This window comes from Columba livia, chromosome 1, assembly GCF_036013475.1.
Source record: "Columba livia isolate bColLiv1 breed racing homer chromosome 1, bColLiv1.pat.W.v2, whole genome shotgun sequence".
Taxonomy (NCBI): domain Eukaryota; kingdom Metazoa; phylum Chordata; class Aves; order Columbiformes; family Columbidae; genus Columba; species Columba livia.
In genome coordinates this window covers 73,871,754-73,895,011 of record NC_088602.1, presented here as the reverse complement: position 1 = coordinate 73,895,011, position 23,258 = coordinate 73,871,754, and the positions used below count along the sequence as shown (strand labels likewise).

The window sequence follows — 23,258 nt, the reverse complement described above, 5'->3', positions numbered from 1 at the left end:
GTTAAATTGGTCATATATGCTACTAAAACATAAGTAATGTTCCAAGCTTCCTCTTACCTAATTTAGGTTAGAATTTGGGGTAAAGAGCATTAGGTTAGTCTAGGGTTTGGATTTTTTTTTTTCAAGTGGTATGGTTTCTACCAGTTGCTTGAATGTACTAATTCTGTTTTGTTGATTGCTTGTCTTTTTCCTTTATTTTTAAGACACTATAAAGCACAGCACTTGGACAACTTTGCAAATCTCATAGGTAAAAAGTATAAAAAGGCTATTTTTAGGCAATATACTGATGCCAGCTTCACTAAACGTCTGGAAAATCCTCGTCCCAAGGAAACTGGAATCTTGGGCCCTATTATCAGAGCTCAACTCAATGACAAAGTCAAAGTAAGTAACATAAATTCAGACAGTATTTAAGACATCCATTTGCCTTTCCAACACTTCCCAGGCTGAATCTGGGCGAATTCTACTATAGTTGAAACTTTGTGCTGAGACAAGGATTTGCTGAACACTAAACTATTTTTTTGTCATTTGCCTATCCATATAGATCGTATTCAAAAATAAGGCCAGTCGACCCTACAGCATTTACTTCCATGGAGTGACACTTTCAAAGAATGCAGAAGGGACTGATTATCCTCCGGATCCCACAAGTAAGAAATTTGTGAAATTAGATTTTGCATGCCACTAGTGGTTGTGGAGGGAGGGCTTCCTTGCTTTGAAGGAGATGTGCTGGCTAGGAATGTGCATGACTGGGAAACTTCAGTTCTGTGCTCTGCCTCTGCTGACCTGTTGTGTTGCCTTGTAGAGGAACCAAGGTATTATCTGCAAAGCATAGACAGATACCGTTTTTTATGTCTTAGTTTTCTGTTCTTGTTTGTGATTTTAGAGAGAGACAAAGGTTCATGCTGAACTTCAGTTGTCTTAGAGGTAGCTTGAAATGGCTTAACTGGAGCAATTTCATTAAAAGGTGCATTCTGATGTTATATAAAGATCTGTCTCTAAGCTTTTGTCATTACTGTTCTACATTTTTCCTTAGGCAATGACACCCAGAGTAGAGGAATTGAACCAGGGAAGACATACACTTATGAATGGACAATAGCTAAAACGGACCAACCCACTGCGCAGGACGCACAATGCATTACAAGGCTATATCATAGTGCTGTAGATATCGAGAGAGATATAGCCTCTGGACTGATTGGCCCACTTCTGATTTGTAAAAGTGAAGCATTGACACAGAAGGGTGTGCAGGTAACAAGTCTGGCAACATCTTAGAGATACATTTTGCTCAAATAGTGTTATTTGATCTACAGTGAATTTGGTTTTGCTCCCCTTAGAGAGCTGTCATATAGAGAGCAATTAAACCAATAGGCTCCTGAAGAAATGCCTTGAAGAAACAGTCCTTTAGCTGTCCACAGCACTAGAGGAATTATATTCTGATTTTCGTAGCAACAGCAGCATTTCAACAAAAGATCAGCCTGACTTGAAAGTTTATTTCTAGATTTGATAATGAACTTTCCTGCTGCTATTATAGCTTCACACTCTAAAAACATTTAGATATGAGCTGGTCCCTTTCTGTAACAGATGTAATTCAACAGGATCTGACAGTCTTGGGGATCACTGAATCCAAAGCAAGTCAAACAGCATGGGAGAGTTTTGGGAGAGTGGCTCTCTTTGCAAAAAGGTCACAAGCTTGTGCTCAGGTCAAACCAGGAGCCTGGTCCTTTTGCAGAGAGACCAGTCATACACCATCTGTGTCTCAGCAGTGCTAGTACCTTCCTCAGTGCTCCACCATGCAGTTGTAGCAGTAGTAGCATTGTCACCTTGAAGTCTTGACCCCCTACTCCCTTTCACTAGCCCTTGGATCATGCTTACCACAACTCTGGTGAAGCTTATATTGCTTACATTGTAAGTAAGAAAAATTGTAGGATTGAGTCCTTAATATGTCTGTGCTCATAAAGTATAACTGCTGTGTTGATTGTCTTTCAGAAAAAAGCAGATGGGGAGCAGCAGGCGATGTTTGCTGTGTTTGATGAAAATAAAAGCTGGTACATAGAGGATAACATCAAGGAATACTGCAGCAACCCTGCCAGTGTTAAAAGGGATGATCCCAACTTCTATAACTCGAACATAATGCACAGTGAGTGGTATATCAACCTGAGTATTGTGCAAGCTTGTGTGAACCTGAACATTCAGTGATTGCTTGTTCTCAGATGTAGTACAATTGGGGAATTCTCTAGAGAGTCAGTGAACTTCTAACCATGCCAGGTAGCACTGTACTGTTGTACTATATATGCACTATTTTAGGGACCAGGCTGGCTCTGGACCCACAAGCAAAGGCAAGGGTTATTTAACTTTAATGCAGCACCCTGCTGCCTTAGAGATACTATTTCCAGAGCTGGAATCTCCATCAAGGCTATTGTGGTTTCGGCCCTGTGCCAATCTCTTTCCAGGTGCAAATGTGAGTCCAGTGCAGAGGACTGACATCAAAGAACAGGAAGTTTCAAAAGTCTTACTCTGAAAATATTAAGACCACTTATTTTGCTTTATTTTTAGCAATAAATGGTTATGTGTCTGACAGCAGTGAAATCCTTGGATTTTGCCAAGATAGTGTGGTTCAGTGGCACTTCTCCAGTGTTGGCACTCATGAGATTGTTTCTGTTCGCCTTTCTGGGCATGCGTTTCTGTATCAAGGGAAGTATGAAGATGTGTTGAACCTTTTCCCAATGAGTGGAGAATCAGTCACAGTAGAAATGGACAATGTTGGTAAGTGGTAAAACTATAGTGTTTGACAGTTCTTCTAAGACTATTATTATTATTTATTTTATTCCAGTCTATAAGGACTTACTCAAATAGGAAAGAAAGCTTTTCAGATAAACACAGTGCTGGAAAATGTTGAATCATTCCCCAGTGTGACTGATGCGTGTGTGGAGATTTGTTGGCTGCGCACAATTAGCACAGAACATAATTGTGCTATACTGAGGCTCTCTTTTTTTGTTGTTTTGGGGCTTCTTTTTTGGGGGGAGGTTCATTGTTTGGGGTTTGTTTGTGTTGTTGGGTTTGGTTGATTGTGGGGATTTTTTGTTGTGGTTTTTTCTTCCCTTTTTTTTTTTTTTCCACTTTGAAATTAGTATTGGGGTTAGCAGTGATAATTTTAAGGCAATTCTAAGATTGTCCTTGGAAACAATCCAGTATCAACTTCACATTGTGATTCCCAATTTTACCGCACACTTGTCCAACCTGAGATAACTAAAATGGGCCAAGACTGTGAATTTTGCTAGTCATTATTAGACAAAGTGGCTATACCTCACCTTAGGGGCTTGTGGTCATTTAGAAGCAGTAAAGTCTGTCTGACTGAATCAGATCATCAGTCCACCGGTATATTAATACATCTCAATATCTAACTAGGATTAATACCATATCTTGAAATGTGACACTAGAACCCATGTAGTCCACACTTACAGAATTAACCTCCAAAAGGACAGAGGTTCTTCCTCATTGAAGGCTGTATTTAGTGAACATCCTAAAATGCCACAAGGTTTAGGTATCCTTATCCTATTGAAAATACCTTTTTTTTGTATCTTCTATTTAAATAACATTCTTTACACGCTCAAAGCTTGTTTTCACTGATTTCACAGCATCAAGACCTTATGAATTCAAAATGTAAAGTGTTTATTATTATTCAAGGGTAGGGAATCATTAATACTCCATCAGACTTTACAGAAACCTCCTCAGTAATGCGGTTGTACTTTTGCTTGATTTTTGGTATGTGGTCTGTTCTTCCATCTAGGGGATGTTTTCTTTTGTAAATTTACTGCTGTTTAGAAATAAAACAAACTGTGCAGGTCACCTCAAACTCTGATAAATGCAGAAAAATTCTATGTGACCTTTTTAATAAAAAAAAGGCTTGTTTTCTCAGGATCTCTTAATTCTGCCTGTTCTATCGTACCTGCTAGTTCCAAAAGCAAGCTGTAACAAGCAAAGAACTTGATTTGATGCTGTTTAATGCTGTTTAGGGAAAATGATTTTATCCTCTTCTCTGTAGATCATAGTTTCACAATGGAGAGCTAAGTTTTGGAGGAATTATTAAAAGCTTTAAGATGCCTTAAATTGGCAGCTGAAGAGTTTGTGTCCAGATTGGAAATTCAAATTATTTCATTATCTTAAAGATAATCCTTTATGCATTCAAAAACTTTTAAAATACTGTGTATTTCAAATGTTTGTCAACATTGCTTCAGAACATAATTGTTCAGAATGCTCTGTAGGGCAATGCACACAACACTAAGGACAGGACAAAATTAAAACTTTCTCTCAAAAGATCCCAGTCTTAGATCCTGATTTAAACATAGGATCCTTCAAATTGTTTCTTTATTTCTTTTTAATATCCATTTCTTTCATGGGTTATGTACAGACTCAGGTCCCAGATACAGCTTAATCTGTGGAGAAGAGCTCCAGCTCTTAGATATATTTTTTTATATGTGCTATTATTTATTTACACTTATTTATTATGTTTCACTGCAATGAGAGCTCACAGAAAACCCAGATGAGGATTAGCACTCTGCAGTAGTAGGTGCTGTAGAAACAAACTCAGAAACTTACCCCGACTACTTATGTGATAGGCAATGTCCACTCTCTTAACTAGTGCATATTAGAAAAACACTTTTATTTCAATTTCAGGTACTTGGCTTTTAGCATCCTGGGGTACCCCAGAGATGAGTTACGGCATGAGACTGAGATTCAGAGATGCCAGATGTGACTATGAGGAAGATTACACATTTGATGTTTTGGATTTCACTTATACCAAGACTGATAAAAAGGCTGTTTCTGCCTCAGTTGAGGAAGATGCACAACAAGAAGAAGGAGATCAAGAGGATTTGGATTATCAGGATCAGCTGGCTGCTTTATACTCCATCCGAAGCCTAAGGAAGGCAACAGGCAATGAAGAAAAACAAAACCTGACGGCACTGGCCTGGGAACAGTATGAAGGCGCCAATGCCATGAGTTCTGAGGTGGTGGCTGGCTCAGGTCTGACAGCTATAAATAGCAGTGAATCCAGAAACACCTATAAGTTCTTAGAAACTAATATCACTCCTCTTCCCCTAATCGAGGCTGAAACATTCCAGCCAAATCACACGTCAGTCACAGCAGAAGAGGGCTTATTTTTAGCTAGCACAAGTGGTGGAAAAGCTGACTTGGTATTTGAAAATAGAAGCGAAAGCAATTATGAAATAGATCACGGTAACAAGTCCACAGGTGAACACTTTCTGAGCAATGGGGATGGTCAAACAAATGTTGCAGAAGAGCTTCCAACTGATGAGAAGGACAGTAAATTTTTTTCAGAAAATCATCAAGAGGAAAGCACTGGAAGAGGAGACAACATTAGTAGTAGAAGGAAGAAGAGAAACTCGCTGGCCATGAAGTTTTACTCCATCCAAAAGATGAGTGCCCTTTTAAATCACGTACGAAATAAAAATGCCTCATTTTCTGACGAGACAAGTGTACCTCATTCTGTGCATCATTCAGAGAACGCATCTGATACAGCCATGGTGGAAACTGGGCAGCTTCCACACGATTATGATGATGAACTGGAAGAGGAGGAAACCAAGACGGAAAACACTGTGCATGCAGTTAACTTGACGTTTGCTTCAGACCTCATTGGAGGAGGTGGATCTAATGCATCCACCCTCTCTGAACCCAAGCTATCCAAAGATAAACAAGCAGACACTTTTTCTTTAGATCATACGTTGGGCAACATAAGCCCAAATTCCAGCCCTGCGCTAGTGAAGAACTTTCTACAACTATCATTGCCCAGGTCTGGGAAATATTCATCTAAAATGACAAGTGAGGAATGGAATTTGGTGTCTGCAAAGGGGAGTCTTGGATTAGAGGGAAATTTAGATAAATCTGGTAGTGGTAAGTTAGATCATCATGGCAGAAATGGTACAGAATTCATAAATAAGAAGCACATGAAGTATCAAGGGTTCTCACATCTAATGGGAGAAAAACAGAAAGGGAGCCTCAAGCAACCACCTCTGAAAAGAAAGGAAAGGAGTAAGAATGGTACTTTGAGTACATCTGGAACCTTCATCAAGGTCCGAAGGAAAAAGGAAAATCCAAAAACAATGCACTTGCTAAGCCCAAGAAGTAAAAAGCCTCAAAAATTCACCAATTCTATGGCAGGCTTTGGCCGTACGTTGTTTCCAGGTGAGACCAACCACACAACGCTGCCATGTTGCACCACAGGGGCACCCAGTGAGGCCAACCATAGAGTGGATCTGAGTAGAGCCAGGCATGGAGAGTCGTTAAATTACACACTCACGCCACGACAGCTTAAACCATCGATCACAATTGGGCTTCCCCAAGAAAATGGAGACTATGAGTATGCTATGGAAGGATATTACAATGAGGAAACATCAGGCAGTGAATATGAATACCATTATGTGAGCTTTGATGACCCATACATGACAGACCCAAAAGTGAATATCAGTGCACAACGGAACCCAGACGACATTGCTGAACACTACCTGCGTAGCAAAGGGAATGAGAGGAGATACTATATTGCAGCTCAAGAGGTCTGCTGGAACTATGCAGGATATAAAAAAAGGTTTGGCTAAATAATTTGCTTTCATTTTGCGCGCCATTCTTACACATACTAGCAGAATCTTTACTCAGGTACTGAAAAATTTAACAGCATCTGTAATGTGCAATGTCATTTCCAACATTTCAGTTGCAGAACCCTCAGAATTTTCCATGGGAGATTGGGACAGCCCCCCCCACTAGAATGTCATAGAGTTTATTATAATCAAGAACAATGTAACTACAAGTCTTTTGTAGGCTCACTAGAAACGCTCTTTAAAACAAAAGTTGAAAAACCCACTGTAAGAGGTCAAGAGGGAAACTTCCAGTTAGATCTGTTATACTTGAATAACCTGTTTTACTTCCTCCTTGAGTTCTCGGAGTCTGTAGCAGACATGATAGAGACCTCCTTGTACAAAGCCTTTCCAGAAATTTAATGTGCTGACTGAGCTAATATAGACAGGATATGCTTATAGGTATGATGAAATCACAGTTTCTAACACTAGCAAGAAGTGGTTCTGGAGTCTCAGTTCTCTGTTGCAAAATGGGATAATAGCACTTTCTAACTTACAGAGCTGCAGCCCTGAAAAGTATATGAAAGATGCAAAGTGATTAACCGCACAGGTGACTGTCTTGAAGTAAAAATAAAGCTGCATGAATTATTGCATTGTTGTTCCTGCTGTTCAGAGAAATCAGAAGGTGACTAGATCACAAACTCTAATGCTGAGGGGTTTTCCTATGTTTTGTCAGGGAAGACTGGCCGCTGCCTTGAGAGAAACTCTGTACTAAAAAATACATTGTCTTGATTCATACAAATTAGGATCAGTGCTCACCTTACCGTGTGGAGTGTTCCTAGTCACCTTTCATCAAAAACTTGAACTGTGCAGCCCTCAAAATGAATGAGACCAAAACATCCAGAACTTCAGGTTTTTATCAAAAGTAGCAAAAACTGGAGCAAGAAAATTTTCATTATACAAAATTCAGCTCCAAACATATATTTATATTATTTTCAAATTGAATTTCCATTTTATTTGATTGATATTTAAACACACACACACACTTTTTCAGTGTTCTCCAGGTTTACTCCTGCCTCATCTCAGTCCGTATAAACAGTATCCGCAAAAATGGAAGAAACCACAGTCAGTTTGTGTGCTTACAAAACAGAGAAACCTTTATGCCTGGAGCCCTATATAGATCTCCCCAGTGAGGTTTGTCCTCAGGTGGTGTGAGGTGCATCGTTCCAGGGAAATTAAACTGACCCCAGGGCATATACCATCTCGGTGTATTGAAGAGCTAAAAGCTGGCCTTTCTTCCTACTTTGGTTAAGTTTCATTTCTCTCTTTTTTTATTTTTTTTTTTTTTCCCAGAACTGATAATAAGGCAAAGTTTATAGGGAATGATAGTATGTTTTATCAGAACAATAGCATTTTGATGTTTCTATTTAAGATTTGAAGCATAGTAAGCTTTTTTTTTCTACCAGCTCTGTGTTGCAAAATACAGATATAATCAAATGTAAAATGTGATTCTGTTAGCTTTCCAGAGAAGATACATCTGTGAGACAACAGGGTATATGTGGTAGGATTGCTGCACTCAGAGCTGAGCTCCAGTTCAGTTTATTGAGGCTAATGGTAAAAAAGGAAAATAGAGCTCATGTGCATTTTCAGAGACTAGCCAGAGTTTTTCAGTGATAGCTGACCAAATCTTTGAAGGATGTCATATACAACTGTAGAAATAGAATCGCTTAAACACTGCAAGTTGTGATTTTCAGAATCATCTGATGTTTGTTTTGGTGCTTATTCTTTATATTCTAAAATGTTCCTGCTGTATGAGTTGTCAGATTTCATCAAAGCTATTATTTCTGATGCACTGTGTGGGTTTTTAATTGGAGATTTCCTTTCAGTACAATGATGAATGGCAAAACCTGTAAAGATGGCACCACGTATAAGGTGATTTTCCAAAGCTATACAGACAGTACCTTTACAACTCTTCAGGAGGAAGACGAATATACAGAACACCTTGGCATCCTGGGGCCAGTTATCCGAGCTGAAGTGGACGATGTTATCCAAGTAAGTCAACATGTTGAATATGTGTGCAGGATAAGATTTTTATGGTGATCTTATGGTGTGATATAGAAAGGGTCTAAAAATGACACAAAATTTTAAAAGGTGATGATGGGAAAATAGTTTTCATAACCAGAAATTGTAGTGTGGACATACAAGCAACGTGATGTGTTTCTCTGAAACACACTTTTTCTCTCCTGTCTGTGATATATTCAATTCTGTTTTTGTCTTATGTTTCCCAGCATTAAACACTGGTTTATTAGTCTAATGTAAAATGATATTTAAGTTTAACACTTAAAAAAAAAAAAAATCAAGGTTTTTTAAACCCAGATTGCACTGAAAATATTACCTTTTATATGTAAAGGGAGCTTCTTGATATTTTTTTTTTAGGAGAAATTAGGACATTTGTATTCAAGATATATATATATATATATATATATATATATATATATACACACAGATATAGATATAATTTTTTTTTTTTGTCCAAAACCTGTATTTTCCTTTGAAAACTTTTGCTCTAAGTGTGTTCTAATACGAACAACAAGGATGGAGAGGAACTGTATCCCTGCTGGTACAATGGTATATTTGCATTAGGGAGCACATTGCAGTAGAGTTTCCTTTCTCTCATCCTCCTTCATCTAGTCTTCCAACACACAGGGATGGACTTAAATGGGAAGAGTACATCTCACTGCTTTCTGCTGATTTCAGCAGGAGTATTGTGCAACAGGAACACATTGAGCTACCTTTAAAAGCATGAGTAAGAGAAAGGCTGTTTTAGCTTGGGAGTGTCATTGTCTAAGGAGAGGAAAACATGTAATCTCTCTATCTTCATGCTTCTCTGGAACAAGTGAGAAGGACTAATTTTGGTGAGAGTGGTGCTATTTTGTGCCCTTCGTCAGTGTGACTGTGTAGCAAAGCGTAGAAGGTAGACACTCCCCATCTCCCTGCTTGCTGTAACTAAGCATACCCAGGTGTGACTGTGCAGCAGTAAAAGTCCTAGGAACCTAGACTTGGTGGGAGACAGGGAATTAGACTCATGATTTCTACTTTCTAATTAACTGCTTGCATCGAAGAGGGTGACTCTGCATGGAGATGGCAAAAGCTATCCCTGCCAGCTTTGTCATGCACAACGTAGCCTGTAATAATATAAATCTTGACCCTAGTTTGAGGTCATGGGAATGTATTGTGTGGGCATTTTGGTTTAAGCCTGACTTTGCTGAACAGATTCTCTCTTCTCTCTTTAAATTTTTTTTAGGTTCATTTTAAGAATATGGCATCCAGACCATATTCCGTCCATGCTCATGGGCTCCTCTATGAAAAGTCCTCTGAGGGAAGTATTTATGATGACGAATCTACTGCTTGGTTTAAGGAAGATGATGAAGTTCAGCCAAATAACAGCTATATATACGTATGGTATGCAAACAGGCGATCGGGACCTGTGCAGTCAGGAGCAGCTTGTCGGTCCTGGATCTACTACTCTGATTTAAATCTGGTAAGGAAATCACAATGGTGGTAGTAGCATTGCTGGGGTTGATCACAGAATCACAGAAACATTTGTGTCAGAAGGGATCAATCACTAGAGGTCATCTAGTCCACCCCTCCACCTCCCCTGCAATTCAAGCAGGGTCAGCTAGAGGTGGTTGGTCCAGGATTGTGTCCTGTCCAGTTTTGAATAGCTCCAAATGATGATACTGTATGGCTGTAGAAATGTAAGCTGCAGAACACATTTTGGATAACTGTCCGTTATTTTGTGCCTGACGTTCCCATCTGACATTTAATCTCTTACTCTCAGTTAAAAGAGGATATAAGCTGTTGAGGAGTTCAAATTGGGGACCTCTTTGGTAGACAAAGCACGGGAAAGTAAAGATGCAAGGCAATGGCAATTCTGCCCTCTGTTTTAAATTTTCAGGGCCTGGTGCACTTCTATAGAATGCTATGGGTTTTGGCAGCTTTTGAGAAATCCACTTCTACATCTAATATGAGTTTATTACGTTCTAGGAGAAAGATATTCACTCTGGTTTGATTGGGCCAATACTGATCTGTCAAAAAGGAACCTTCAGTAAATCATACAACAGCGGAACAGTGACCCGAGACTTTTTCTTGCTTTTTATGGTCTTTGATGAAGAAAAAAGCTGGTACTTTGACAAACGTTCTAGAAGGCCTTGTACTGAAAAGACACAAGAAATGCAGCAGTGCCACAAATTCCATGGTACTTATTTCCTTTTGCCAAGTATTCAGTTTATTTGGGTACAAGAAAAGATCTTGGGGGGTATCTCAGCTGACTGTGCCTTTGAACATGCATAAATCCTACGTGTTAATTATGTGCCTGTTTTTTTCTTGTTCTCCATTGTACCTATAATAATCATAGTTTTATATGCAAACATTAGCAGTGACTGGAAATTTGTCATTAAAATGAAAAAAGCATTTATTAGACTGAAACTTTCAACAGAAAGCTTCTCCCTCACACATATATATATCTCTATATTCAAAACAAACCAAAAAATACCAAACACCACCAAAACACAAACAAATAAAAACCCCACATATCCTCTTTTCAGTAAGAAGCTAATACCCTGAAAACTTTTTGCAATAAATTTTAAAATATAACCATAATTTGACAAACCAAGTAGTTCTACTGAGGAATTTGAAGGAACTGTGGGACAGCCCTTCACATATCGCTTTGTGGATACTGGGATTGTAAGTCATGTGGAGTTTAAGTGGCTGGCTCTTCAAAGGTAGCCCGTTTTTCTCTTTGAAATAATGACTAGTAATGAAACTCTATATTTCTGTCTTTGATAATCTGATGCTCGTATGCTGCAAGTGATCACGTTTGAAAAAGACATGTTGAGAAGTGGAATCTGCCTTTTGAAAATTTGGTAATAAAATCAGTTATTAATCAAAGCAGTCAGTTGTAACTGTATGGCAGTGGAACTGTAAGCTTCAGAACATGTTTTGGATAGCTGTCCTTTCTTTTGGACTTGATATTGCCATCTAATGCATAATCTCTTACACTTCCTTTTTCTTCTGGCTGCTCTGTGTTGCCAGCAAACTGTGCTTAAATCCTCCAGTGATGTGTATGGATTTTCTGAATTGATGTAAATAGACTGTACACTGTGTAGCACTTTGAATTGGGAAAAGTTGTGGTTTTCCCAAATGCATTACTTCACTAAATAATTTACTCATTTTAATAACTATATTATAGGACTTTGAGACCTATTTTGTGAGCGGTTTTCCTTACTAATGATTTTTTTTTTTTTCTTCAGCCATTAATGGGATTACCTACAATTTGCAAGGCTTGAGGATGTATGAAGGCGAACTGGTCCGATGGCATTTGCTAAATATGGGTGGGCCAAAAGACATCCATGTCGTTCATTTTCATGGACAGACCTTCATAGAACAAGGAGAGCCAAAGCATCAGCTTGGCACATACACGCTCCTTCCAGGTAACTGTTAGTGCAGAAGAAGTCCTGAAGAGGTGATTGTTGCAGTCTCTCATCATCATACCAATGGTGAAAGTGAACAGAAGTTGGCTTTCGGCATGGTAATAGAGAGTTTGAGAGCACCAACAGTTCATTTGCCCATGATGGTCAGAAGGGAAACAAGCACTTTGCCTCTCACTTAACACTGGAGGCAGAGGTGGGGTGGGATAAAGATAATATTGCTGTCCTTTAAAACTGGAAATATGAGTAAAGTTGCAGACAAAATGTGTTTCGACAAATGTCATGTCTCAGATGAGAAAGGATATGTATGGAAAATGAGTAGCAGTATGGTCTGTAGCACTGCCTTCTGGTTTCCACTTTCCTTGCCGCTCACCAGATACGTGAGCATGAGTGGGTTTCTCTACTTTATTGCATCTCTTTTCCTATCTGCAAAGCAGGTTGTAGTGCTGGGCTTGGCTTGGAGATGTGTTCAACAGTAAAGGTTACTTTGGAAAAGGAAGTCAGTGGGATAGTGTCAGTGACCAGCTCCTTGTGATGTAACACATGTGCAGTAGCATAGCAGTCCTGTTCCTGCATCCCCAGGCTTCAGTATCACTGAAGTCTCATTGACATTTGCTGAGAAATATTATTGGTATCTGGCTCAGCATGGTGAGGTTTTGTGTCTGTAATGTCAAGATAAGTGTGATAGAGAAGGGAAAGAGCAATTCTTGTGTCCGGAGAGAAAGGAAATAGGCTAAAAGCATTCATTAGGCCACAGGATATACTCTGTTCCCCCATTGCTGGCAGCAGTGCGAGTGTGTAATAACAGCCTTTATGAAGCCTGTATTGCCAGCTACAAATGATTAAAGAAAAAAGAAAAAGCACACACACAAAACATGAAACAAGGAAATCAAAATAATAGGTTTGTCTTGGAATAACAGGAGTTTATTTTAGTAAACGTTAAGTGGCTTATGCATTATTTAAGCTTTTTAAGGTGATGTTTTTCACTGACACCTACATATGTTTTTATTTAAATGGGAACCAGAATTGTAATATCTGCACTAACTAGGAATATAAGAAAAGCAATGAAGCATGTACTGTGCTTTCTAAGAAGTGAAGCAAACAGCCTAAACCATATCTGCTTCCTGCTCTATCCATGGTACTCCTGGTGCCTGCAGAAGGTGAGGGGAGGGCCCATACATCTGATTCTCCCACATCTACTTTCGGTGTTTTTACATCCATCCCTAAAATTACTTGAACAACACCCTGGGGCAGCAGGAGTAAGAACTATAATCAGTACCACAAAACCAACATCCCTACACTCAGTAATAAACTTAATAGCACTATTCATTACATGGCTCAGCACTGTACTTAATATGCAGATAGCTGTTGTTACATACAGGCATCCAAGGGTTTGTATTTTGCACCAGCAGCAGAGGTTAGATTTTGATCTGGTCACTTAATTCCAATCTCAGCCTCCAGCTGAAGCTTGCTTGCTAAGAAAAAGAAATGATTGAGATGGTGGTAGTTACTGCTCTTTTTGCAATGTGTTATCTATTTTTTCTGGATTAACTCATAGGAAGATCTTTGGTTTAACATCCAGCCTCACTAACATCAGTTTTATAATGCTAACATATCCAATATGTTTCTCTTCCATTTTTTTCAAGGCTCATTCAGAACAATTGAAATGAAACCACAGAGACCTGGCTGGTGGCTTCTGGACACTGAAGTGGGGGAATATCAGCAAGCAGGAATGCGGGCATCCTACTTGGTTATAGAGAAAGGTACTGAACTAAGGTGTTTTTTGGCTGAGGGAGTCAAGCTATAGTGTCATCTCTACACTTTCAGGATCACTGAATAAATCTGGGAGATTGTACAGCAAAATCCCAAAGCAGATTCTCTGTGCATTTAAAGAGGGAGTAGAATGATTACTGAAAATTTGCTCTAGAAGAAAAAAAGTTTAGCCTATAACATACTAGCTGTGAATTATTTAGCATACTACCTTTATTCCTTTAGCATACTAGCTTTGAATTTGACGTTTCCTCACAGTGACAAGTGGATTAATCTTTTGAGAGAACTGCAGAGATTAACTTGGCCTTGTCTGGGAGGAGTGCAGTGATGTTGCAGTATTACCAAAAATTGTTCTCAGTGCTGTTGTCTTAGAAGGTTCCACCAGAATATATCTATTTTGGAATAACCCTCCTTTTCTTTAACAACAAACTTACTGTGCTCTCTTTAGAGTGCAGGATTCCAATGGGTCTAGCAAGTGGAGTTATACTAGATTCGCAAATCGATGCTTCAGATCATGTAGGTGAGTTAATACTTGAAAAGGTCCGGGTATGCTCCTGAATATCACCAGCAATTCCACATTCTTTTGGCATTTCATGATACATCTTACAAGATCACTTTAGCAGTGAATCAGCTGTCAGGTTAAAAAGCTCTTCCATGCTGCAAGAGGAGACGGTGAGCTGTATTAGGTGACTCGCACCATTGCATTTTGACAGTGTCACAAGTCTACTGTCAGTATCACAAGCTCGGGAGTCAGGGAGTTCTCTGTGGCCTGCTGGATGACCTGGAACATATCCAACTTTACCTTTTTTCCTTTGGGTTCCCTGCTTGAAAATGAAAACCCAAGTGTTCAAAAACCTTTTGAGATTTGCATGTGATATGAGGTGTGGAAGGACGAAGTATATCTGTTATGAAAGATTTGGGAACCTGGCATCCAGAGCAATGACAGAGTCCTTAATTTACCAAGTTTATTCCCGGTATAAAAGTGGGATCATTTGGTAGAGAAACTGATAGAATTTTTACATGGACAGTGGCAAATCAGGTTATACAGGTTACACACACTCATGCAGGAACACACATCCTTTCCTTTGAAATAACAAATTCTTTATTTTGGAAAATGCTTTTCTTTATGGATTTAACTTTCTTTTTTCATTTCTTGCCACAGTGTTATTAAGCCATGTTGTTATACATATATTCCATATCAGTTGTTAACATGGACACCTCCTCATGCAGAAGGGAGCTCTCTTCCGTGAATGTAGAACACATTTTGTGCCTGATTCTGCTGACATCCAAAACGTGTTTAGTGAACTCTAGACCCTGGTTCCAAGTCAGCAGATGGTACATTGCACAAAAAGCTGTTATTTTTCAAGTAATTCTGCCAACTCTAAAACTTTGCAGAGGAATAGCTGACTTTCAGTTGCTGACCATGTCCAAATTATCTTAGATTATGGTTTTAGAATCTCTTGGTTGGTTTCTTTTTGTTTCCCCAAGACAGATCAGGAAAGAACTGAAGCACTCAACACCTACAGCTAGTTACAGCCTCCATTTTTCTTCTCTTTAACTTTTTGCTTTATTTATATTTTCTGTCTAGATTATTGGGAACCTAAATTAGCCCGATTAAACAATTCTGGATCATACAACGCTTGGAGCACTACAATGGAAAAAGAACAACTCCCTTGGATCCAGGTATGGTTGATGCAGCATGTGCTTGACCATCGGTGAATTGTGATTTTCCTACAACTTGTTTTTAGAAGATCAGGCTGCTCTTGTTCTCACTGCAAAGATTGCTGGGAAAAACTGAAAAGATGTAGCAAGTTGGGAGATGCCATAAACTGTCCACCTTCCCTGGAATAACCCAGTCTCTACTGCTATTGAGGCTCATTGACTAGAAAATTACTCTCACAATTTAGACTGTAACCATATTGTAGGCAAATTGAGTAGTTCTTTCTGCTGCTTTTTGTTTTTTCTTCTATCTACCTATCAGTACCTATTTATATGTATGTGTTTGTTGGGTGATCATTTAATGTGTAATACTCACAAGCATTGCTTCAAGCAGTGTTTTAGTTGGTTTGGATGCTTCTATGTCCAACTTAACACAGCACAGTGTGGCTTCACAGGGAAACTAAGCTTATAATTATGGCTTCAAGTACTATGTCATTCAATAACCTCACTTCTTCCATCCCAATCACTTTTGGACCAGAGCGCAAATTTGCACCCAAATTTAAAGAGGATAGTTGATTTCTTACAAATCCCATTAAAATTAGCAGTTGAGAGAAAAAAGAAACTAGTGTCACAGTGTAAGTTCAACAGGCGGCTGTTGTCTGGCTAGCCAATATTTGGCATGCTAGTAAGACAGTGGAGGTTAAGTAGGGTGATAAGGTTGGGAGATCTGATGTGGAACTAGAAATAATATTGGGAGGAGGAAGAATTTAATAGAGGGTGTGGTAGTGAATAGCTGAGGTTACTGCAGTAAAGCACATGGAGGTGAGGAGGGCAAATCCCGAAGAATGAGTTTTACTCCTGATAGGAACATCTTCCTGATTTGTTTTTATGTGCTAAGTGCTTGGATCTGATATCAGCAGGAGTGGTGGCTTTTCAGCACTTCAGAATGTCATATCCCTTTCTCAGCCCATGTATTCAAAACTAGAGGCAGCTCATGAAAACGTGAGCCTAGAGGTTCTCTATACTCCGTTTGCTTGTCTGTAAAATGAGGATTGCAGAGTTTTGCCTAGCATGGAGACACACATATTTTTGAGGTGTCTTTGCGGTCCTGTGATGAACACTGTAAAATGGCCTCTGAAATTAGTGCACGTACAAGTAAATACACAAATGAAGTGAGAGAGATGGCATTAATTTGGACTGTGGTATCTGCTTCTATTCCTCCTGAATGTGTTAGTGTTGTGGGTTTCACAATGCAAGGCTCAAAGCTATTGTGTACATGCTAAAGAATGAAATGCATTTCACTGTGCTTTATTGGCTTTATAAACACTGTTTGCTGTTCCTAGGTGGACTTTCAAAGACAAGTTCTGTTAACTGGGATACAGACACAGGGAGCCAAGCAGTTTCTTAAGTCCTTGTACATCCAGAAGTTCTTTCTTGTTTACAGCAAAGACAAACGGAAGTGGAGCACCTTCAAAGGAGACAGCTCTCCAGCACAAAAGGTCTGCACATGACATAGGGGTTGCAACAACCTAGCTAGTGTCATCGAATGATGTGGTGAGGTGACAGTTTTATGTTAAGAGATAGTGGAAAAATTATTGCCTTGTGAAATTTAATAATACAGCCTGAGGCCCCAAAGGGCACTTACAATCTAAGAAAATTCAGACCAGAAGACAGATTCTAAGGTGAGAAACCTCCTAGACTGGGGTTTAGATTGACCCTTTGACTTTGACTGTGTAGAGTCTGGCCTTCTCACAAGCTTGTCTCCCTACTTTTATTTCCAAAGCCCATGTTGGCTTTTTTGAAGCAAACAGAAAGCTGAACTAAAAATCAGGCCCTACTTCATTTGGTATTAGATCCTTTTTGGCTCTCACTTCCTGCTGTCACAACAGTTGAACGTTAAACTGTCTGAATTACCTGCAGAGGGCCTGTGTAATAAGTGGGGTTGTACCCTGCCAGAGGTGCCCAGATGCTCTAGCCCTACCAATTAACACTCCCTTCAGTTTACCCCAGGGTTCCTATGGTACATCTCCCAAATTGAAAACCTGTTATTTTTTACATCTCCTTTTGCCTCTTTACTAATGTCATTTTATAGACTTATATAGTATGTAGAAATAGGTTGTTTATTTGAAATGAGGCCTTCAGGCATTTCCAAATAGGCTAAGATGGGACCACGAAATATTTCAAGTTGCCCTGCAGCACAGGGTGCTCCATCACTGTGGATGGAGCTAATTGCGTATAAAAGACTGCTTTTGTAACAGGGTAGGCATTAGCATCCAAGCTTGTGTTTGCGTTACATTAACTGTACGTGTTTTTTTGGTGTTTTTGTTTTTTGTTTGTTTGGTTTTTTGTTTTTGTTTTGGTTTTGTGTTTTTCTTAGATTTTTGAAGGTAACTCCGATGCCTATGGGGTAAAAGAGAACATCATTGATCCCCCTGTTATTGCTAGGTACATCAGACTCTACCCAACTGAGGCCTACAACAGGCCTACTCTTCGTATGGAGCTTCTGGGCTGTGAAGTAGATGGTAAGAATGGGCTGTGTGCTGATGCTTCCTTTCTGGCAAATCTTTGAACTGATATGTTAAATGAAGTTGAAATTGTGGGTGTTCTCAATTCCAACATTGCTGCTTAGGCTGTGGCTGCTTGGATAAACTGGAGATGATGCAGTGCTTCTCTTAACAGGTTGCTCTTTGCCACTTGGAATGGAAAATGGAGAGATCAAGAATAACCAGATAACAGCCTCATCTGTTAAGACATCCTGGTTTAACACATGGGACCCTTCACTTGCTCGTCTCAATCAGGAAGGAAAGGTTAATGCCTGGCGAGCCAAGGTAACAAGTGGAAAATAGGGACAACAGCAAGACAGCTACTGTTAACAAATTTGTGATGTCTGTGTACTCCTGTACTTCCTGCACACTGTGTCCAGTGCCAAGAATGACTGGGTTACTGCACAGCTCTCTAACCATCCTTTGGGAAGAAACCCATTCAACTCTTCCAGTAGAAAACTTGTTGAACTTCTGGCAACAGCAATGAAATTATATTTTGAGAAATGGATGGCATTCTCTGGGCCAGAGTCTCTATCACTTCCTTGCAGAAATAGCCCTTTTAATTTCAGGAGATTAATACAATTGAATATTTGGCTCCAGTGGGTTAAAGAAACCCTTCCTGAGTTGGCTTATAGGTAGTGCAGCTTAATGGATAATGTAGCTGGATGACCTTCAGCAAGGCATGTGAGTTTCCTTGTCTTCAAAATTGAGCTGCATTTCTTTATGAAGCACCTTGAGATTTTCTGGAAGTGACTGTATTAGCATTTGGTAGTAGTATTGTATGCTGCATTTTAATACTGGAGATAAACCTGTGGTATTTTTCATTATGTATTGGAAATTAATGCGAAAATCTTAAGACACCAATTACATCATCTGCAGTGAAGAAATTAATTATATGGACCGCCAAGAATGCTTGTGACTTTTGTCTTCGCTTTACTCTTCTGTACTACTTTGATACAATTTTGGTGCATTTTGATGCAGTTTTAACTATCTTTAGACAGGATTTTTCACTTAGGCAAATACAGGCATAGACATATTTGCTAATAGACAACCCTTTTTATCAATTACAGTTGAACAGCAACCAACAGTGGCTGCAAATTGACCTCCTCACAATTAAGAAGATAACTGCTATTGCTACCCAGGGGGCCAAGTCCCTAACTGCTGAAAACTTTGTGAAAACCTATGTTATCCAATACAGCGACCAAGGCTCAGAGTGGAAATCCTATACAGATGGTTCAAGCTCGGTGGCAAAGGTATCATCTTCAGTTCAGACAATTGTATCATTGCTTGGTTTTAGGTGCTGAGTACAGTCAAGGCCCAAAGGCAGAACACTCAGCCAAAGAGATATTCTCATGGGACTTTAAAATGATATGGAGCTGGGGTTATTACAGGTAATTTCATAATATCCATCTGATTTTGATCAGAGTAATTAACAGTAGTAAAAGGAAAGAAGAACAAATCTGTAGAGAGTGCAGTCAACATTGTGATAAAAGGAGCTGACACTATTTGTAAAGGAGGACTCTTAACCTGAATGCACAAGGCCATTTAATTTGAAAGAATAATGGATTTCCCAAGGCCTCTTCTCAGCTTTTTTTCTGCTATGATTTTATAAGAGAAATCAATGCTAGTGAGCAGTTTTGGAGCTCCAGATACACAGAGAGTGGACAGAGTTCTTTATAATATTTGTTGCCCGTATCACATTATACCAACCTAACCCATAAAGGCTATCAGTACAGGTAAAATAAGGGAATTTTGTTTTTTTCAGTCCATCCAAATTAGAATAGCAATTTTCATGGTGTGGATGGAAACAGAGGCTGTTTAATTTACTCAGACTCAGATATTGCTGGCCTGAGCTAGCTGTGCCCAGTTTTTTAGGAAGAGACTGGATGTGGCCTTATGTTAAATCGGAAATGAGCCAATCCATCTACCCTGGATGGCTAATGCAGCAGTTTGGAACCATTTAAAAAAGAAGCAGCGGGGTTTTTTTAAAGTGCTGCCTTTTAACTGTGTATTTGTGTACTTGCAGGTTTTCTTGGGTAATGAAAACAGCAGTGGGCACGTCAAGCATTTCTTTAATCCACCCATCCTGTCCAGGTTTATCCGCATTGTTCCAAGAACATGGTATAATGGTATTGCCCTTCGGGTAGAACTCTACGGCTGTGATTTTGGTGGGGGCCTGGCTGTGAAAAGGACTGACAAGCCTGGGAGCATTTAACCTTTTGGCAATCGTCATGCAGAATGACATTTAAAAAAAAACCCAACCCAACAGTGCAATCATATTTAGTAGCATGGATGTGTGCTTCTTCAAAGGACTTTAATGTTTTGCCAGCAAGAATTGAAAGAGATATTTCTGGCAGATGTTTCATTCCTACAAATACACACTTTAGAAAGCAGCTTCTTTTCTCTGGGAAGGAACAGAAGTCGCTTCTGATTTGTATGTCACTTCTTCTTTCTAACTGCTATTTTGTCTTAGTTTTTACTTAAAATTAAGTGCCAGATCCCTGGGGATGGAGATTCTGGCCTTAATCCTAAGCCCTAATTATTTCCATTCAATAATGCTTCTGCAGCACAGAGGAGGAATAGGAGGCTACAGGTGGATGTTCTCCATACCTAGGGCTGAGAGGGAAAACCAGTACAGATACAGATGGAGCTGTGGTACTGCATTCCAGCTGTGCCTCAGTCAGAAATAATTGTAGGGGTGGCCTCACCTCCACGCATCTTTCATCTGCACTATGACAAAGGCAGGATGCATCATTGAGGTGCATGCAACCCCGTCTCAGAGATTGTGGCTTTGCATTATTGATTTGGTTCTTACATACCTAGCACACCTGAAATGCTGTGGATTTCGCATAACAATTCACCTTCAGTGCCCCAGCAAGGGGAGAGGGGATCAGCAATACCCTTATTTCCCATAAATGATGGGGGAAGTGATTTAACCTGGATTACGGTAGGTCATGGAATAGCAACAGTAGAACCAAAGTGAGAATCCAGAACTGGCATTCAATCCCATACAAACTTTTGGACCGTGGGGAGGGGGAGCTCCCTTGAAGGGGAAGGCATTGAGAACTGTAGCTGTTCAGTGAGAATACAACCTGCTGGTGGCAGAGGAGGGTTAGATGAAACTGCATAACAGAAGTGCCTGCATCTTCTTTAACATTCAGCTCTTACAGTGTTTTCACTGATGGAACTACTCTTGTGCCTAGAGCATACATGTATTTTTCCCAGGATGACTAAATCTCCTGAAGATATGTACAGAGTCTATGAACTCATTATTCTAGCAGACCTTTAGCTAAGCTTTCAGTAGTGTCTTTAGCTTCTATGGTGTACATTTTTAATTGCAGTACTTCCACTTCTCACACTAGGCACCCTTAAGCAGGATGGACTCTTCAAAGTAGTTTATCTTTGAACCTCATATGGTGTTATCCAAGTTATTTCAGTAGTTTTTCAGTTCTTATATCTAATGGTCCATCCGTTTAAAAATGAAGGTATAGAATGGGAGTGAAAAAAGGATAAGAACTAAACAAATATTTTCTTATTTTTTACTGTGTCACAAACTGTCATCATTCTTCACTGGAAAATAAAGACATTGTAGCATGAAAAACATTGACACTTTATTTTGTGTATTTGCCTTGACAGTAGTACCTCTTTGGCAATAATTAGTAACGTTTTGCATTATGAAAGTAAAATTTTCAGTTTGGGAATTTTCAGTGCTAATCAGAATTAGTTTCAAATGGTGAAACTATATGAATGATTGCTTCATCTTGAAATATCAGTTTCTTCATATTTTGTAATGGTGCTTAATTTATTTTTGTTTGATGTAGCCATGAAGTTGCAATACAAGCCCTATTCACTGAAATAAAGAGAAAAAGATGTGAACTTTGGAGTCAGATTTAGCCTAGAAAACAGATAATAAATGTTCACTGACTTCAGCAGAACCACAGCTTTGTGTGATAAGTGCTAACCAACTTATGTTTAAGAAAGCCATGATTTTAAAGCTTCTGTGTAAGTAATTAGTTTATTATATCTGTATGTGATTCTGTGTAAAGGTTAGAAAACTGCAAAATTTATTGTAGGAGCATGGTTTAATACATCTGCATCAATTTTACAACTTGGAGATTCTGCTTCTGCTTCATAACAGATAGGACTTGGGTCAGCTGCCGTGGTGCGTCCCCTCCCAACCTCTGCTCTACCCCAGCCTACTCACTGTGGGGGCAGAGTGGGAAACAGAAAAGGCCTTGATGCTGTGCAAACACTAACAGTTAAACCACAAATCCAAACCACAGCACCCCTGGGGCTGCTGGGATGAAAATTAACTCCATAATACTGGTGTTCCAGTATGTCTAGTACAGGAAAAGCAGCAGTGCCTGGGCCCTATGCCAGCCCAGGCATGTGGCCATTGCCATTAACAAAATGTTCCCTGGCACAGTGGAGCAAGATGATAAGTGCTACAATAAACAGCAAAAGTCCAAAACAGCTGCTAACCAGCACCAGACTTTAACACACAGTAAGGCAAGCAAGCACAGGGCCCTGACAATTAACAGCTTAACAGTTACAAGCTCTGCATAGAATGCTCTGATCAGCTACTCTTATCTCAAAGTCCTGTTGCCCTATATTGGGCACCAAAAAGGACTGTGGTGGGTTGAGCCCAGCTTGCAGCTAAGCCCCCATCCAATCAGTTGTTTGTTCTTCCCCCTAGCAGGCTGGAGGAGAGAACTGAAAGGGAAAAAGCACAAAACCCCTTGGGTTGATATAAAGGCAGTTTAATAAATGAAGCAAAGCTGCATGTGCAGGCAAAGCAAAGTAAGGAATTAATTCACTGCTTCCCATTGGCATGCAGGTGTTCAGCCGCTTGCTGGCAAGCAGAGCCTTGGCACACCTAACAGTTCCTTGGGGAGAAAAAACACTATAACTCTGAACATCCCCCCTTTCTCCTCCTCCTTTCCCTGATTTTTTTCTCACTGAGCACAATGTCATACAGTCTGGAATATCCCTTGGGTCATCTGGGGTCAGCTGTCCAGCTGTGTCCCTCTCAGGCTCTTGTGGACCCTCAGCCTGCTTGCTGGCGGGGCAAAGTGGGAAAAATAAAAGGCCTTGACGCTGTGCAAACACTGTTCAGAAACAGCTAAAATATCAACGTGTTATCAATACTGGTTTAGTCACAAAGCCAGAGCACAGCACTGTACAGGCTGCTATGAAGAAAATTAACTCCATCCCAG

The 23,258-nt window shown here is 39.7% G+C and overlaps 1 protein-coding gene across 2 annotated transcripts in view; it reads left to right on the top strand.

Annotated features, from left to right (window-relative positions):
• F5 (coagulation factor V) overlaps positions 1 to 21,643 on the top strand; it is a 36,987-nt gene extending 15,344 nt beyond the window's left edge. For both annotated transcript variants that reach the window (XM_065049931.1, XM_065049930.1), the window contains exons 8-25: positions 204 to 381; positions 542 to 644; positions 1,031 to 1,242; positions 1,981 to 2,131; positions 2,548 to 2,757; positions 4,669 to 6,595; positions 8,468 to 8,633; positions 9,886 to 10,122; positions 10,629 to 10,839; positions 11,894 to 12,073; positions 13,717 to 13,833; positions 14,289 to 14,360; positions 15,429 to 15,523; positions 16,843 to 16,998; positions 17,877 to 18,021; positions 18,179 to 18,327; positions 19,113 to 19,295; positions 20,069 to 21,643. In XM_065049931.1, the coding sequence (XP_064906003.1) occupies positions 204 to 381; positions 542 to 644; positions 1,031 to 1,242; positions 1,981 to 2,131; positions 2,548 to 2,757; positions 4,669 to 6,595; positions 8,468 to 8,633; positions 9,886 to 10,122; positions 10,629 to 10,839; positions 11,894 to 12,073; positions 13,717 to 13,833; positions 14,289 to 14,360; positions 15,429 to 15,523; positions 16,843 to 16,998; positions 17,877 to 18,021; positions 18,179 to 18,327; positions 19,113 to 19,295; positions 20,069 to 20,257 (4,681 nt within the window). In that variant the 3' untranslated portion in view covers positions 20,258 to 21,643. The remainder of the gene's footprint in view (positions 1 to 203; positions 382 to 541; positions 645 to 1,030; positions 1,243 to 1,980; positions 2,132 to 2,547; positions 2,758 to 4,668; positions 6,596 to 8,467; positions 8,634 to 9,885; positions 10,123 to 10,628; positions 10,840 to 11,893; positions 12,074 to 13,716; positions 13,834 to 14,288; positions 14,361 to 15,428; positions 15,524 to 16,842; positions 16,999 to 17,876; positions 18,022 to 18,178; positions 18,328 to 19,112; positions 19,296 to 20,068) is intronic.
• Positions 21,644 to 23,258: the final 1,615 nt, after the last annotated feature.